The 17,233-nt window shown below is 62.3% G+C and overlaps 2 protein-coding genes across 7 annotated transcripts; one reads left to right on the plus strand and one right to left on the minus strand.

Annotated features, from left to right (window-relative positions):
- Nucleotides 1-3,801: 3,801 nt before the first annotated feature.
- Nucleotides 3,802-10,094, minus strand: TRAPPC3 (trafficking protein particle complex subunit 3). Of its 6 annotated transcripts, none has more exons than XM_075721983.1 (6): nucleotides 10,044-10,094; nucleotides 8,248-8,295; nucleotides 7,012-7,109; nucleotides 6,685-6,784; nucleotides 6,247-6,429; nucleotides 3,802-5,554 (listed from the first exon to the last, which is right to left on the minus strand). In XM_075721983.1, exons 1-6 carry the CDS (start codon nucleotides 10,083-10,085, stop codon nucleotides 5,435-5,437), a joined length of 591 nt encoding a protein of 196 aa, XP_075578098.1. In that variant the 5' UTR covers nucleotides 10,086-10,094; the 3' UTR covers nucleotides 3,802-5,434. The 6 variants fall into 6 exon arrangements, with proteins under 6 accessions (XP_075578098.1, XP_075578101.1, XP_075578100.1 ...); XM_075721986.1 differs by lacking the exons at nucleotides 8,248-8,295; nucleotides 10,044-10,094 and adding exons at nucleotides 7,398-8,103; nucleotides 9,367-9,565; XM_075721985.1 differs by lacking the exons at nucleotides 8,248-8,295; nucleotides 10,044-10,094 and adding exons at nucleotides 7,398-8,103; nucleotides 8,636-9,565.
- Nucleotides 10,095-12,402: 2,308 nt separating this feature from the next.
- Nucleotides 12,403-17,170, plus strand: LOC142595057 (uncharacterized). Its single transcript, XM_075722186.1, is given in 17 exon segments — nucleotides 12,403-12,419; nucleotides 13,049-13,154; nucleotides 13,156-13,185; nucleotides 13,187-13,486; nucleotides 13,560-13,720; nucleotides 13,809-13,968; nucleotides 14,112-14,282; nucleotides 14,356-14,447; nucleotides 14,539-14,696; nucleotides 14,777-14,880; nucleotides 14,973-15,197; nucleotides 15,352-15,437; nucleotides 15,601-15,737; nucleotides 15,908-15,997; nucleotides 16,218-16,426; nucleotides 16,558-16,764; nucleotides 16,883-17,170. Coding segments are annotated over 17 exon segments (2,541 nt in total).
- The last annotated feature ends 63 nt before the right edge of the window (nucleotides 17,171-17,233 follow it).

Raw genomic sequence — 17,233 nt, forward strand, 5'->3', positions numbered from 1 at the left:
GTGAAACCACAGGGAGAAAGGTGGAAAGGACAGGCTTTGGCTGGCTGCCTGGTGGGAGGCGTGGTGAGGGTGGCTGGACCATCCCGCGGCTGGGAGAGCACCAGCGTCCTCGCCGGCTTCGCGGCGCGAGGGCAGGAATGGCAGCACGGCTCGGCTGATGTCCGTGTGTTTCCCTGTGACTGTTGCGCCGTTGCCCAGCGCTGTCCCTTCCCATCATGGCTTGGCACGAGCTGCCACAGCCTAAACTGTTGTACGTGGAAACAAAGCGCGATGCGGTGCCTTGGGAGCACGGACCCGGACCGGGGGAAGGGGGACACTGAGATAAATTGCATCCCTGCCCCGGAACCTCATCCCTGCACGTGCTGCCCGTGCCAGTCTGTGCCTGGGAGCGGGGACGTTTCTCGCTGCGTTTCCACTCGCCCAGCACTTTAAGACGCCTTCGCTGCAGTGTTGACTTTCAAAGGGCTGGATCCGTTCCGCAGCCGGGCAGAGCGTGGGAGGAGGGTGCCTGTCCTGCTTAGGAAACACAAAACAATAAAAGAGGAACAATGGAGCCTCCTTCCCTTCACCCGAAATACCAGACGCCACCAAACTCTGGCAGAGCTCCAAGCAGTGCTGCTGGGGCAGCTCTCCTGTCCCCTGGCCCGAGGGAGGGCGGCTCAAGGAGGGAGCTGCAGACACCTCCTCCTCTTCCTCAGCCCTGGCAAGGGATGCTGCAGGAGGATGGGTGCCAAGCAGCATCGCCAAAGGGCTGCGCTGACCTGGCACTGCTGCCGATGGGCATTCCCAGCTTTGGAAACAGTGTTTGGGCCAGGGCAGTGGTTTTGCAGCATGGCTGTGCCTTGGGGAAGGGTTTTGCAAGCTGCCCAGCTCAGCTGAATGTGCTTTGCAGCTGGCACAGGGGGACTGGGAAGGTTTATAAAAGCGTTCACGTACCCAAACTTGTCAGACTGTTATCAGGCGGAGAACACGTTCGTGGGGAGCTGCTCAGCCGGGTTGGCTGGAGCTGGGAGTCCTCAGGTGGGGATGGATCCATGCCCCAGCTGGAATCTGCACCCTGAGCGTCTTCTCGCCTGGCCCTGGTGCTGCCAGCAGCCGACGGCTTTTCAATGCACAGCTGGGTGCTTGGGGACGTGGGGCTGGAGCATCCCGAGGGGCTGGGGCTGGGCATCCCGGGTGCATGGGGCTCGAGGGGGCCATTTGTTGAGCTGAGAGCAGATGGTGCCAGCTCATCCCCGCCAGCACTGCCCACACCTTGGCTGCTCAGGGCCACCGGCACTGTGCCAGCCCTGTTGAGGAGCTGCCGTCCCCAGCGCACAAGCCCTCGTGGGTGAAACATCCTTCGCATGGCCCCAGTGAGCGCCCGGCACATCTGGCTGAAAGCTGTGGGAGCTGCCCCGGCAATGAGGACACCAGTCCGGAAACGCTTCCCTCCCAGAGAGATTCCCCCGTCCCATCCAGGCTCCTCTCCTGGCACCGTCCCTGCCCCATCAGCGGGTGCCGGGCCGTGGGCTCTGCGAAGGGACGGTGCCCAGGGCTGCCGCCCGCCCCTGGTTTAGGTGGCAGGAGCGGGGCTGGGAGCTCTGCTTCTCACCAGCGAGGGGAGAAGGGACCGCCCGGCTCCAGGCCGGTGTGAGGCTGGGATGAGGGTGCTGTCGGCACGAGGCGGCGTGCAGCGCGGCCGAGCTCGCCGCCCGCTCCGCTGCCCCTTATCGTGCGGTCAGAGCAGGGCGGCAGCAAACAGCCCTCGCCGGCTGCCCGCAGCAAAGCAGGCGTCAAACCCTGGGCGAGCTGGGAGCGGCAGCCAGGTTGTCCCCGCGCTGGGGAGATGAACTGGTTTAAACCCTCAAGCTGGACCCTGGCTGAGTCACACGCGGGACTTCAGCTCCCACCAGCGTGTGCCATCAGGACACTGGCCAAAGTCCCCCTTGCCCGTGGGAGGAAATGGTGCCGGAGCGGGGCAAGGGCTGGAAAAGCTCCTTCCACCCTCCGCGGGCACCGCTGCAACTAAAGCTCCTCCGACCCATCACTCTGGGAGCCCGGGATGGGGTTGGGATGTGGCACTGGGGTTGGGATGCGGCACTGTGGCTGGGACCCGGGGTCTGGGCAACGCAGAGTCCATGTGCTGCGGTCACGGGGTGGCCAGGCCGGCCGAGCGCCCGGCGTGGGCTGGCAGGGGCCGGGCACAGTGGGGGGGTTCGCCCCGTGTGCTGCCGTGCACCGGGGTCCCGCAGCATCGCTCTCCGGCAGCACTCCCGTCCCGTGTCCCCCCCTTGACTTGTTGCTGTTGTCATCTCTAATATCTCACGGAGATATGAAAGGCTGAAAGTTGCCTCTTTTCCTGCCAGGTTAAATCGTTCACCAGGAATGTCTATTATTCCCACAAGTCAACTTCTCCTTCGCGGTATGTGTCCAGGGGTCAGGCCTGGCACTACATGAAAGTGGAGGGTATTCAATAACCTAGAGCCGTGGAAAGGCTTTAGTCCAACTCCAACATGTTCAGGGTTTTATTGATGCAGCATGCCTTTCCCCATTTGTTTCCTATAAACAGCACATGGTAATATTTAGTAGGTTTCAAACAGAGCTTTTTGCATATTCTCCCTTGTCTACAATGAGCTACTCGGTAGTAGACAGTTTTAATTTACTTAATGCAATTTTTGCTTTTTGTTCTTCCAGAGGGTCTGGGCTGATTTGACCCAGTCGCCCCAGCAAATTACTGCACAACTCCGTAATTCCCCAGGGGCCGGCAGTGGGAGCCCAGGACCCACTCCCCGCAGGGACAAGCACTTTCCCTTGCTTGCTAAAGGAGGGAAAAGGACCCGGCACGAGCTCGCTGTTGCAAAATAACCCCCTTTTAGCTGCAACGTCAGCAAGGACCCGAGGCCTCCCTCCCTCTGGACCCCCAGGGACACAGTCGCTGCTCAGAGGTTGTTTTAGGAGCCGGGTGCGTCGGGGCTGTTTGGGGCTGTTCTGGCTGGCGAGGCTTGGCTCTTGCCGCTGGCCAGGCAGGCGACACGTGCTGCTCGCCAGCTCCAGCCAAAGAGGAAAGCCAGAGGAAAGCCGCTTGATTGCAAAAGCTGCCACTTCTCCATCCTCAGGGCTGCCAGCGGCTGGGGTGCAGCCCCGGGTGCTCAGTGCCCGGGGCCGAGCGAGGCTGCAGTGACCGCGGGGGCAGGGGTGATGCCCACCGGCACGCTGCGGGGCAGCTCCCTCACGCCGCATGGTGCCGGGGAGCCTTTACACCATTTCTACAAGCAAGGAGGGCACAAATTCCTGCTCCTGGAGAGCCAGCAGTCGCCGTGCCTCGCCTGCACGCTCCCAGCCATGGCACCGCGTGGCAATGGCAGCCGCGGAGCAGCCCCCAGCGCCGAGCTGGCATGGGGGACACAGATGCCTCCCGAGGCGATTTTTTTGCCCCTGTGAATGAGGACAAACAGCACGTCGTGGCTCTCAGCGCAGTGGACTGCCTTGGGCTGGCAGTAGCGAGTCCCCGCTAATGGACACACACGGGTATTCACGGGGCAGAAAAAGGACAGTCCTCAAACAAGCAAACATTGACTGTCTGGCTTCCCAGCGCTGCCCATCAGCCCCCGAGTCCCACCCCCAGCTGCAGTCCCTCCGTGTGCTGAATATTGGGCAGGTTTCCTTCAGGCAGCAGCTTTCACATGCGCAGGCAGCCAGACATTCTTGGTGCGGCGCTGCCGTCGCCCTGCCAGCCCCGCTCAGCGGCTGCTCCACGCCAGCACCTGCGTCATCAAAAAAAAAAGAGGCAAGAGGAAACCAAAGAGTTGACACCGGGATTCTTTTAATGCAATTGCTTTTAAAATGCAGCCTTAAAATGACTTGTAATGGTCAACGATGAGAAACGACGGATCTTTTTCATCTCCGCAACATGACCGCGCGGCACCTCTGTCTCCAAAACCCACCAGCCACTGCCGCTCCTCGATGTCGTTCTCCGACTGCTTTTACGGCGCTTCACTGCCCCTTCACGGGACGCACGTCGCACGGGGCACCCAAACCCTCCCGCCAAAGGGACTCATTTGGGCAAAAAAGGGATGGGGTGAGCCAGCCAGCGTCCAGGCGACTCAGCGTTCATCTAGAGAACCTAAATGCCCAGCAGCACAAGCAGCAGCTTTCTCGTCTCTCTCTCTCACCTTACACTCAGGCATAAACCTACAAAGGTATTTGAGCCACCAGCTCCTGTGGCAGTGAGTAAGAGCTACCGACTCCAAGCTCCTCATTATCTCTGTGGATCTGTGCCTTCATGCTATGTAAAGTGATTTGAGAACTGAATGCCCGCCTGCATTTTCTGGCTGAATGGGATGGCAGAGGAAGTTGATTTTCCAATGTCTTGCTTTTTGAGATATAATGCTACTTTGTGTATTTATTTTACAGAACAGCAGATACTACAGACTGCCGAAGCTTGCCAATTCAAGTAACGCAGGAAATTCTGTTGTAGCCTAAACATCTGTGAGCATATACCCCAGCACCACCTCCACACTGCGCAGTGCTTATACACCGTAACAGCAGAACAGACTCGCCTTGCTGAAATGCACTTAATACCTCCCAGTCGTTAGCCTGAGTTTTGTTTTTCATTCCGTGGACTTGCCACGTGGCCCCTGGGCTGTACACGCTGTAGAACACCGATGGCATTTTAGCCACTCTTTCCTTTTCTCCATTTAAAATATCCCCTGCTGCTCCATTGCAATTTAATGGTCCTCCCCTTCCAAGGAGGGAGTCACGAGACTGCTGGGGAAGAGAAACTGCAGAAAGGCCCAGGCCACGCGAACCTCCTGAATCTGCCGGTGCTGCGTGATGCCACCTCTCCAACAAAAGGAGCCTCCCCGACCGGGTGCCAGCACTCCAACGGCCCTCCCAAATCACCCCCTGGTATCAAGCTAGCGTTTTACTAGTAACTTCAGAATCAAATGCAGGAAGTCAGTTTGGTCTACAGAAATACTACACACTTATCTCCGAATTAATTTTAAACCTCTTTTTAAGAACAGCGTTTAACAGTAAATCAGTGGGGTCTCATAGCTCTGATTCTGGTAGTAAAACATAGATTCAGATTTGGGCAGACTGGAGATCATCTAGAGTTTGAGCAGTAGTTCTTCACACAACCGAATGTCACAATTAGAAACTGAGCATAGAAAGAGTCCCGAGGGGAATACGAAAAAGACATCACCTTATGAAAAAACTTCAGAATGAACCTGTGAAATAAACAGCAACCAGACAATTGTCTTCTACAGAAGATGGAAGTAACAGTAGAAGAATATAACATCTTAAATAGTCAGTGAGTCGGTCTGAATGTGCAGGGGCACTAGATCCCTACAGATCTGCAATGAAAGCGCTATATCCCTACAGATCTGTGATGAAAGCTAACAGCCAAAACCACCTGGTCCCCTCCAGTCCCAAAGGGAGACTGGGATGCACTTCACTCTTCGCCAGCTGGAAGATTGTCCTCAATCCGCCTGATGAACTTCATTCTTATTTCTGTGACGCTGTCACCCTTCAGTGTGTCCTGGACAAATTTTACATCTACGGCCATCTGAACCTAGGTGATAAAAGAGGGAAAAGAAGAGCTGTTATCTCCCTTAAAACAGCAGGTTCTCTAGGAACCCTCTGATCGTGAAGCACCAGCTTAAGGACTCGGAGGGTGCGACACGCAGTGCAGAGCTCTAGGGAAGCACTCGTTTGTCAAGATCACGTCCTCCTTGTACACTGTGGCCTACGTGGTGGGCAGCGGGCACCTTACCTTGGCAAACGTACCTCCTACAGCGTAACCAGGCCCCCCTGCAGAGAGCAGAGCCCAGTTAACCCTATCGCTCAGGGCCGCACGTCCTACTGCTCCATGTACATTCCTCAAAAATTTCAGCTAAGCAAGATAATCAAGCCTAAGTACAGATGCCTAAATTGGAGACACAGCCGTTCTCTTGTTCCAGCCAATTCCCAGCTAGGGCTCATAGCAGTTACAAAGTGAGGATTCCGAAGCTTCATAAAAATTCAAGGAGATACTAGTGCTTTACTTGGGTCAAAAGACAACGGGGCTTGGTCAGCACCTCTGGGACTCACAGCTGCCATGCACAACGGCAGCCGAGCGCTCCTGTAGCTCTGCTCTTCTCCTGGGAGTGAATTTCAAGTCCAAAGCAAATGCAGAAGTCACAAACACAGACCAGACACTAAAGTATCTGCTGATACCTTGGTTATTCATATACCTATCTCACCAGAAGAGAGATGTTGGCTCACCATTTCCAGGGCACCTCGCAGCACGCCACACAACAGGTTGGAATAGATGAGAGATGAGTGGTTGTCAGGCAGCTCAACAAAGTCCACCAAGGGGTTATTTTCCAAGATCAGGGAGAACTCATCGCCTCCAGGACTCCAGTTGGTGATGCTTGGAGTGATGCCCAGGTACATTTTAAATGCTATCTGTTATGTCAAGCAGAGTACGAACAAGAACATGTTCCATGAAGCAACAGCACAGCTTTGATCTTTGCCAAATTACTAAAGGGTTTTGAAAACACCACTCCCTTCTCCCACCAGTCAGCAGTAGTTAGGGATCTAATTCTCTTTTTCCTCCCCAAAATCAGTCAAACTCTCAGAACAGTCCTGTGAGTAGCAAATACTCTATTCTCACGTGCAAAACCATAACAAAACTTGACAAAGCCGTGCTTTGATGATTACCTTTGCAATAACATCTGCAGTTTCACGGAAATCGTGGCATCTTCCGACATTGGACCGGGCTAGAAAGTCTTCTATTAGCCGAACACCTATGTTGTAACCCCTGTGAACGTACCAAAGAGCAACAGCTACAGAGTGGGAAAAGCATAACTTCAGAAAGACAGCCAACGTTTATAAAAGAAGATAGTGGAGGAAAAAAAATTAAATCTGAGAAATTTCAGTGTTAAATAAAATTCAGTCTGCCAGCCTTTTACTCTTAGTGCAGCACACAGACGTGCCATACTGTGAACCCGAGCTCCGACAAGGCTCCACTGCAGCAGATCCACTTACATTTTGTCAAGCTGCTTGTTGACATCCTCGTCATTCTCATAGTCCTTGCACAGCTGGGTGACCAAAGCGCCGTACGTCAGCGTGAAGAGCTCCGAGTTCTAGAGAGAGGCAAAAGGGATTTAGCACAAGCCAAAGAGCAAACTGACTGAGCACTGCTGCATCTGTGTCCAGCGCTGCTTCCGTTGGCCCGGAGAGGGAGAACAGAATCCTGCTGTCTCAAAGGAATTTGCTGCTTAATAAGGAGAGATCCCAGTTCATATTTTGGCAAGGCAACTTCAGCCTCCTTGGAAAGAGAAATCCTCTTTGACTAGGAACGACTGAGCACTTTCTTTCTCTCCCTCTCTCCACATGCACAGCACTTCCCATTAACGTGTCCCAAATCTGACCTGAAGAGGCAAGCCGGGAGGCTGCTCACACTCTGTAGCCATTCTTAGCAACTCTTGTCAGCTGCCAATTAGCATCTCTCTGCTTTAACGAGCACGTCCCCAGACAACTGGAATGACACCTCCAGGTCATTTCTGTGCTACCAGCTACCGCCCAGATGGCTGAACGTGCAGTCGCCAGGGACTTGAATTTATTTCAACCACTGACCCAGAGGTGAAAACCGGCTCAAACTGCGTCTGTTATCTGCTTCAGGAACGCGCTGCAAATGGGCAACACTCGTCAGGCTCCATTTCTGGTCCTTTCAACAGGACAAAAAAATGCCCGTCCATCCACAGATTTATTACATTCTGCTACCAAAAAAACCCCAATACTCATCTGGTCCCTAGAAGGTTATCTAGGCACACGATTTGCTTCATGCGTTCAAATCAGCTCAGACCCACACAAGGAACAGCAAGGACGATTTGAGGTCAGCTCAGCAGATCTGTGTTGTGCACATCCGCTTTCTGCGCCTGGCTAGGATCACATTTACTTGGCCTTTCTTTGCACAGTTGCCGGATTTGCAGAAAGCACCAAGGGAAGAGGTCTCCTCTCCCAGCCACCACCATCACTGATCCTCAACCAGAAGCAACTACGTCAAAGTGCATTTTCTTGGGAGCCATTAAGCCGGACCAGTGATTACATGGTCATTAAAGGCTGCAAAACAAAAAGCTACAATAGGGTTTAGCTTTTCACAGAACCTGAAGGAAGTGTTTTCAGGAACAAATAAACCACCATAATTTATTTCTGCTTTCAGTTTTAGCATTCAGAAACATTACAGAGAGTCTCATCTCACATTAAAAGCCTATCACCTACCATGAGATGCATAGATGCGGAAGGTGAAATGAATGGCAAATACCAATACTACAGAATGAAAGCAGCAGGCAGGCAGAAAGGAAGGGAAAAGAGACAACATCAGAGTTAAGTGACAACACTGATCGCACTTCATTCTGAACAAGTCTACACAAAGCCAAGACAAACACAAGGAGGAATCACTCCCAAACTGCAACATTCAACAAATAGAAACTGGGTTTGTTAGAAGACACCGGGAATTCCACCTTGTCATTGTAAATCACGGGGTCAACAGCCATTAGCTACCCAAAAGGCTTTAAGCACGTGAAAAGAACCAGTCAGGCTCCTTGGTACTTCTGCCCAATTTTAGATCTAAAGAATTGACATATTCTTTGTGGGTTTTTTTACTTACAATTCTGCTTTCATCTTGGACAGATAAAGGCTGCACAAGTTCACATCACTCAAGAGCGAACGACAAGGCGGAAGCCTCCTTTGGCTCAACTGGCAGAGTCAGACATTTGGCAGAGAATTTAACATGCAAAAAAAGGTTACGCTGTTTTTAAGGATTTCAGTAATTTTAGCAAGACAGGGCTTGGCAGCTGGAGAGAGTAGGAGGTGAATGCATGGGGGAAATCCAGTTGTTACCAGTCCAAGATGCTGTCATTTACTGTGTAAAGCCACGAAGCCACCACCTACTGTTATCAGCCCTAAAGCAGCAAACCCAGTGCTGGTCACAGTTATCGCCTGCAATGCTGCTATTCAGGTAACTTTAGAGTCTTATAAAAAGGCAAACTTCTAAATTTATATTTGTAAACGAACACTTCATTTTCAGTCCATCTAATGGAATTAAGGTGCCCAATACTTTCGCCATTATTTGTATTTTTGTGTATTGCAGGCTAGTGTAGAGTCTCAAACGTTCTGTGGCTACAAAAATATCAAAATCCTAATGAAGTAACACCAATTCCTTAAATAAAAGTCATTGTATTTGAGGAGTTGAATCCCTAGAAGAGAATCCCTCGAGGTGCGGAGTGAGCAGGAGCAGGCAGCTGCCTGGCCTCCGCTGAGCCTGAACCAGCCCGTCAACACGGCCAGAGAGGGAGAAAAAGCAGATTTTATTTTTATTACGTGCTTTCAAATACTGACATTGCATCAAAACCGAATTACTTTGATCTGTTTTGACCCAGAATGAGACCTCAGCTGGGTAGTTTCGTTCTCCTTCGCGCCTCGGCTCAGCTGGACTGGTAACACGGAACCGGGTTAGAGAGAGGAGCGAGACGCGAGAGAAGCGTTTGCGTTCTGACTGCACGGTCCCCGTGCCCGGGAGGGTCCCGTTCCTGGCTGATCTCTGACCCCGACACACGGCAGCCGGCTCCGCGGCACCGGCACTGCCCGCCTGCGCTGGGAGCTCCCGGTACGAACCGCTGCGGGTACCGGACACTTAGGCCGTGGCGGGCTCCGGGGTGCGGGTCGCCCAAGCGCCCTCCGCTCCGCACGGCTGACGAGCGCCCCGGGCCCCCGGGCGGGCGGAGAAAGGGGCAGCCGGTGCCCGCCGGTGCCGGCCCGCAGAGGGGCAGGGCCCGCCGAGCCGGGCGGGCAGCGCGGCCCAGCGACGGGCGGGCAGAGCCAGGCCCTGCTGCAGACCTCGAGCTGGCAGCCGGGCCGGGCCGGGCCTCCGCCTCCTCCGGCACCCCCCGCCCCGGGCCCGCGCCCCGCGGCCGACCCGCCCCGGGCCCGCCAGGCCTGCCCCCGCGGGCGGGTGGGCGGCGCGGGGTCCCGCCGGGGCCCGCCCGGCCCCTCAGGCGCCGCGGCTCCGCCGTTACCATTTTCTTGCTCTCGGTGCCGCGGCCGGCCTGGCGCGACATCCTGCCCGGCCCGCTGCGTCCCCGGCCCGGCCCGGCCCGGCCGCCTCCCGCCCCGCCCCGCGCCGCGGGGCACGACGGGACTCGTAGTCCCCGCCCGCCCCGCCCGCCGCGCCGCGCCCGCGCCACCGGACTGCAGCCCCCAGAGTGCACCGCGGCCCCGCGCGCATGCGCCGTGACCGAGGGCGGCTCCGGCACATCCTGGCGGGCGGGGTCACGTGACCGCCACTCCCGGCAGGCGCTGGGGCGGGGGTGCGCCGCCAGGGGGCGCCTCCGCCCGACCGGCGGGTCCCGCCGCCGCCCCCGGGGTCTGGCCCCGCTCCCCCGGGCCCCGCTCCCCCGGGCCCCGCTCCCCCAGGCCCCGCTGCCCCGGGCCTCGCTGCCCCCGGGGTCCGGCCGTCACTTTCCCCGGGCCTCGCTTCCCCCGGCTCTCGCTTTCCCTAGGGCCCGGCCCCCGCTACCCCCGGGCCTCGCTTCCCCGGGCCCGGGCCTCGCTTCCCCTGGCTCTCACTTCCCCCGGGCCCGACCCTCGCTCCTCCGGGCGTCTGCCGGGAGCGGGCGGCCCCTGCCCGGCCGGTGAGGGCCCGGTGGGGGGGGCGGCGGTGACTGCGGTGCTGCTCCCTGCGACCGGTCCCCGGTGAAGGCGGCCGGCGGGTGCCTGTCAGCGCTGCGGGGGTCCCCAGCCCCGCTGGCGGCACCGAGGGGTTCTGCCGGGTGAACGGCTCCCCGCGGGCAGGGCCAGGTTCCCTTCGCCGGCGGGTCCGGCTTTGGTCCTGCAGCGTCCCCTTCCCCGCCTGGCCGCTGGCCTCCACGTCTTGGCGGAAACCGGTTCCCGGGGCAAGGGCGGCTGGCGACCCCCGGGGCGAGCCCTGGGCTGGCGGGGCAGGGCCAGCTCGGAGCCTCGAGCTGCAGTTCGGTGTGGGACCGGGAGCTGCTCGGCGCAGGGCTTCTGCACCTCACACGCGTGAGAAACACGCGGACGTGTGGCAGAGGATGGGGGTGTCGCAGAAATCAGCCCAGCTCAGGGCTCCGTGCAACTGCAGTAAATATTGACCGGAACAACCGCGCTCCCCCTGACCCTCCCCAGCCAGCACGGCTGCCCGAGCACCGGCCTCTGCTCCTTCATGGCTGCTGCCTGGCGGTTATTTATTTATTCCGGTATGTCTCTGCCCTAGACATGTCGCTGAGCGAGTGCCGATGGCTGACCCATGCTGCAGGGTGGCTCGAGCCAGGGCAGCGCGATGGAGGCTGTGTGCCGGGTTGGCAGGACGTGCCCCGGGCACAGCGGGAGCCGGTAGCGGGGCCCCCCCGCCGGCTGCTCAGGAATCCAGCAGCTGGGTGATCGCTCGCTGTCACCGCCGAGCAGCAGCGCTGGGAGCGCAGGGGCCGGCTGGGCTCTCGCTGGCTGCAGCCGACCTGCTGGCATTGCCTTACATGGCTACGTCCTCGGGACGGCGTGGCCTGCGCTCGCTCAGCTGCTGGCGGGCTGCGAGTCCCTAGGCCTGATACCAGCTCTCAGCGTGGCAGATCCGGGCTGGGGAACTGCCAGCGTCACCTCCATCCCTGGCCGGAGCGGGACACGGTGCCAGCGAGATGATGAGGTGCCTGCGCTCCCCCATCTCCCAGCCCTAAAGCGCAGGGGAGCAGCCTGCGAGCACCGGCTCCCCTCCTGCTCCCAGTCCCATCCCAGCGCCGGCGGGCAAATGGCCATTTTGTGCTCTCCTCTCCCTGCACCGTGCATCTCACAGCTGCAGAGCTGCATCCAGGGCAGCGCAAAGGTGGAGGTGGCGGAGACCCCACGGCATATGGTGCACAGCCCCATGGCACACAGTGCACAGCCCCACGGCCGTGATGCTGGCAGAGGGCACAAGCCCCCCAAGCAGACACGCAAGCTCACCTGCATGGAGATGCAGGCAGCGCCCAGCCTGCAGCTGCCCCTGCCCTGCAAGCAACAGGCCTGGGCTGCCCAGCGCCAGGCCAAACCCTGGCCATCACCGCGCCTTTTGTCTTGGAGCGGCCATGCGAGAAAGCCGCAGAGCAAATGTCACCGTGTGCCCGGGGGCTGCCCGAGCCGCACGTGCTGCTCCGGGTCACGCAGCACCAGCCCTCACTGGCTGAGGATTCACCCGGGCAGGCCCCAGGACGCGTGCCAGGTCCAGCCGCAGCCCTGCCGCCGTGCTCACGCTGGAGCCACCGCCCAGCCCCATGCTGTGTCCCCAGGCTGCACATGTGGAACCGGGGCAGCACGGCCGGGAGGACTGGTGGCCTTGGCCCCGGGGCACCGAGAATGTGACCGCGGCCGCCGCGGCCGCTCCCGTGCATGGGTGCCCACCGGAGGTACCGTGTCCCCGGTCACCACATGGGTCCCTGGCAGCGTCCCGCTGTGCTGAGCTGGCCGGGCACTGGGGGCCACACTGGGGCCTTGTGCTGGCATCACGCTCCGTGGCTCTCGTTAAAGCACAGCGTGCTAACGAAGGCCCTTCCCCTCCTTGCTCCGGGGTCCCAGGTCTGGGACGGGAGCAGCGGTGGGGCGACTTCTGCCCCTTAGCCCCGCGCAGGGGCCCTGCCAGCCCCGCCAGCTCCGCTGCCGCAGCGCCGGAGCCGCGGGCAGCCCCGCTGCAGCCGGGGTGACCCCGGGAGCCGGTTTGGCAGCGCCGGGCGGCTCCACCGGTTCCCGCTGGCAGACGTGCCCGCTCCGGGAGCTGCTCGGCGGGGTGGGAACCGGAACGCCGCGACCCGCCACCGCTGCGGGGCTGGGGGCCGGGAGCCAGGGCCTGGCCGCACGGTGCCTGCCGCTCCGGTGCCGCCGGCCGGGACTCGCCGCCCCCCAGACACAGCCCCCGGTGCAGGGGCCGCCGCGCCGGGCCTGGCTGCTCGTTCGGGGGCGGCGGCTGGGGTTCCCCCGGCGCCGCCGCTCTCCGCTGCCTTCCCGGGCGGGGGGGGGGAGCGCGGCCGGGGCCCGGCAGCGCCCCGGGACCCCCTCCCCGCCCCGGGACCCCCCCCGTCCCGTCCCGCCCCGTCCCGTCCCGTCCCGTCCCGCTCCGCCCCGGCCGGCGGGCGCAGGGCCGGTCCGCAGCGCTCCCCGCCCCGCCGCGCCCATCGCCCGTGGCCTCGGAGCGCGGGGCCCGGGCCGATCCCGGGAGCCGAGCCGTGCCATGCCGCGCCGAGCCACCGTCCCGCCCGGCCGGCGGAGCGCGGCGGCGGCGGCCCCGGGAGCGGCCGTGGCGGGGCTGGCGGGGCTCCGGGCCGCTGCCGTGCTGCTGTGCGCGGCGCTGGGCGCCGGGCCGGCCCGGGGGCAGCCCTCCCCCTCCTTCCCCTTCCCCTTCCAGGACCCGGCGCTGCCCTGGCACCGCCGCCTCGACGACCTCCTGGGCCGGCTGAGCCCCGCCGAGCTGGTGCTGCAGGTGAGGGCGCGGCGGGGGGCGGCGGGGGGGCCCCGGGACCCCCCCACCCCGCTCAGCACCGCTGGCCCCGCAGGTGGCGAGGGGGGGAGCGATGGGCAACGGCCCCGCGCCCCCCATCCCACGGCTGGGCATCGCGCCCTACAACTGGAACACGGAGTGTCTGCGGGGCGACGCGGAGGCGCCCGGCTGGGCCACGGCTTTCCCCCAGGCGTTAGGGCTCGCCGCCGCCTTCAGGTACCGGCACCCCCCCCGGGATGCACCCCGGGATGCGGGATGTGGCCCCACGAGATGGGCCCCCTGACACCCCGCGCTCTGCCCGCAGCCCCGAGCTCGTCTACCGGGTGGCCAACGCCACCGCCACCGAGGTGAGAGCCAAGCACAACGACTTCGCCGCCGCCGGCCGCTACGGTGACCACACGGGGCTCAGCTGCTTCAGCCCCGTCCTGAACATCATGAGGCACCCGCTGTGGGGCAGGAACCAGGTGCCAGCACGGGGCAGGGGCCGGCCTTGGGCCACGCAGGACCGCGGCCGACCGGCTGGAGGGTGACAGCAGCTCCCCGGGGTGCTGGCTGCGGGGGTGCGGGGTTGGAGGTCCTGGCAGTGACCCGCCTGCGCCTCGGCCAGGAGACCTACGGGGAGGACCCGTTCCTGAGCGGGGAGCTGGCCCGCAGCTTCGTGCAGGGGCTGCAGGGCCAGCACCCCCGCTACATCAAGGCCAGCGCCGGCTGCAAGCACTTCAGCGTGCACGGGGGCCCCGAGAACATCCCCGTCTCCAGGCTCAGCTTCGACGCCAAGGTGAGCACGGCAGGGCCGCAGCACGGCGGGCGGCAGCCCAGGCGCTGACCCCCCTCTGCCACGGCGCTTGCAGGTGCTGGAGCGGGACTGGCGCACCACCTTCCTGCCCCAGTTCCAGGCGTGCATGCGTGCTGGCTCTTACAGCTTCATGTGCAGCTACAACAGGTACCGAGCGCGGTGGGGGCTGTGCGGGCCGGGCCGCCTGCGGGCTGGCTGGTGCCCGGCCACCTGGGCTGCCCCGTCCCCTTTCCGACAGGATCAACGGCGTTCCGGCCTGCGCCAACAAGAAGCTGCTGACGGACATCCTGCGTGGCGAGTGGGGGTTCGAGGGCTACGTGGTGAGTGACGAGGGGGCCCTGGAGCTCATCATGCTGGGGCACCACTACACGCGCACCTTCCTGGAGACGGCGATCGGTGAGCACATGGGATGGGCGTGGGGTCCCTGGGCATCACGCAGCCGTGACGGGTGGTTTCCCTTCTCACCGGCACGGCAGCCTCGATGAATGCCGGCTGCAACCTGGAGCTCTCCTACGGCATGAGGAACAACGTCTTCATGCACATCCCCCAGGCCTTGCTCATGGGCAACATCACGCTGCAGGTGAGCCGGGGGGAGCAGGGCTGGGGCGCGGCAGGGAGCTAGGGCTGCCCTCGCCAAGCACAGCTGAGGTTTGGGTGTCGGGGTCTCTGCAGATGCTGCGTGACCGGGTCCGGCCCCTCTTCTACACGCGGATGCGGCTGGGGGAGTTCGACCCCCCAGGCATGAACCCCTACAGCGCCCTGGACCTGAGCGCCGTGCAGAGCCCTGAGCACCGCAACCTCTCACTGGAAGCTGCTGTCAAGAGCTTTGTGCTGCTGAAGAACACGCGGGGGACGCTGCCGCTCCGGGCCCGGGACCTGCCCAGCAAGCGCCTCGTGGTGAGCACCGCGCACGGCGGTGGGCAGGGGGACACGGTGACCCAGGGGCTGCTGGCTCCGTACCCCCAGCACGCAGGTGTCCCTTCTTTGGAGAGCCACAGCCTGCGTGGCACAGGGCTGCTGGTGCCCACCCTCACCCCTCTGCCCTCCGCAGGTGGTGGGTCCCTTTGCTGACAACCCCCGGGTGTTGTTCGGGGACTACGCGCCGGTGCCGGAGCCGCGGTACATCTACACGCCCCGGTGAGACAGCGCGGTGCTGCCGTCCTGGTCCTGGGCGCTGCCCGGGGCTGCCGCTGGAGCCGCTCGACCCTTTGCTGGGGGCCGGGGCAAGGGGGGGTGTCCCCAAAGTGCTCTGACCCCAGGGCACAGCAGCCCCCATGCCCTCTGCTCTTCCCTGGTGCAGGAGAGGACTGGAGGCGTTGCCGGCCAACGTCAGCTTCGCGGCAGGCTGCCGCGAGCCGCGGTGCCAGCGGTACTCGCGGGCGGAGGTGGTGGCTGCGGTGGGGGCAGCCGACGTGGTGGTGGTCTGCCTGGGGACAGGTAGGTGGGAGTGGGGAGCTGGGTGGGGATGGCCTGGGGAGGGGGAGCGGCCCAGAGCCTGGGTGGCTCCGGGAGAGGCCGGGTCCCCATCATCCCCCCGAGGCGGTCGGTGCCCCTCTGCCCCCTCTGCCTGCGGTGTAAGGGGCTGTCCCTTGGCTGTCCCCGCACAGGGGCGGATGTGGAGACGGAGGCGAAGGACCGGAGGGACCTGTCCCTGCCAGGTCACCAGCTGGAGCTGCTGCAGGACGCCGTGCAGGCGGGTAGGGGCTCTGCGGGGCTCGGCTCCGGCCGGGGCAGCACGCCGGCACCTGGCGGCTGGTTGGGGTCCCGGGGTGGGGGCCAGCCCAGAGCGGGTGGTGATGGGCTGGGGTGCAGGGAGGGAATCCCAACCCCCCCCAGGGTGTTCCCCATCCCTGGGGCAGCCGGAGCCGTCCAAGCAGCGCCGGCGCGGGGCTCTTGGTGACAACTGTCCCCCTGCAGCCGCCGGGCGCCCCGTCATCCTGCTGCTGTTCAACGCGGGGCCCCTGGACGTGAGCTGGGCACAGGCGCACGAGGGCGTGGGGGCCATCCTGGCCTGCTTCTTCCCCGCCCAGGCCACCGGCCTCGCCATCGCCAGGGTCCTGCTGGGCGAGGCAGGGGCCAACCCAGCTGGCAGGTTGCCGGCCACGTGGCCTGCGGGCATGCACCAGGTAAGGCCAGGGCAGCTGGCAGCACTCGTAGCCCTTCCCTGTGTCGGTGGCCAGGGAGCCATGGGATATGGGGTGATGCTTGACCGTGCTCGCCCAGCCCTGCCCCGCTCCACCAGCCCTGTGTCCCGCAGGTGCCACCGATGGAGAACTACACTATGGAGGGGCGGACGTACCGGTACTACGGGCAGGAGGCCCCGCTCTACCCCTTTGGGTACGGGCTGTCCTACACCACCTTCCAGTACCGGGACCTGGTGCTCAGCCCCCCGGCACTGCCCGTCTGTGCCAACCTCTCTGTGTCCGTGGTGCTAGAGAACACGGGGCAGCGGGACGGCGAGGAGGTGAGCACGGCCGCTCCGCACTGATGCGGGCATAGGGGTACAGATGTGGCTGGTTCCCCCCCTGCCAGGGGGGCAGCAAGGGGGTCCCGCTGGCACTGACTCCCGTCCCTCCGGGCAGGTGGTGCAGCTGTACCTGCGGTGGGAGCAGTCGTCTGTGCCGGTGCCGCGCTGGCAGCTGGTGGCTTTCCGCCGTGTGGCCGTGCTGGCCGGCCAGGAGATCAAGCTGTCCTTCCAGGTGGTGGCTGAGCAGCGCGCCGTCTGGGCGCAGGGCTGGCGCCTCGAGCCTGGCACCTTCACCCTCTTTGCCGGTGGGCAGCAGCCGGGCCAGCAGACGCGGGCACCCTCGGAGGTGCTGAGCGGGCGGTTCACCGTCACCGGCGCAGCCCGGCCCCTGCGCGGGTGCTAGGGGTGGAAGCGGCTGCGGGGCCGGGCAGCCCGGGGTGCTGGCGGAGGGAAGAGGCATGCGGTG

Source organism: Pelecanus crispus, chromosome 16 (genome assembly GCF_030463565.1).
Source record: "Pelecanus crispus isolate bPelCri1 chromosome 16, bPelCri1.pri, whole genome shotgun sequence".
NCBI classification, from domain to species: domain Eukaryota; kingdom Metazoa; phylum Chordata; class Aves; order Pelecaniformes; family Pelecanidae; genus Pelecanus; species Pelecanus crispus.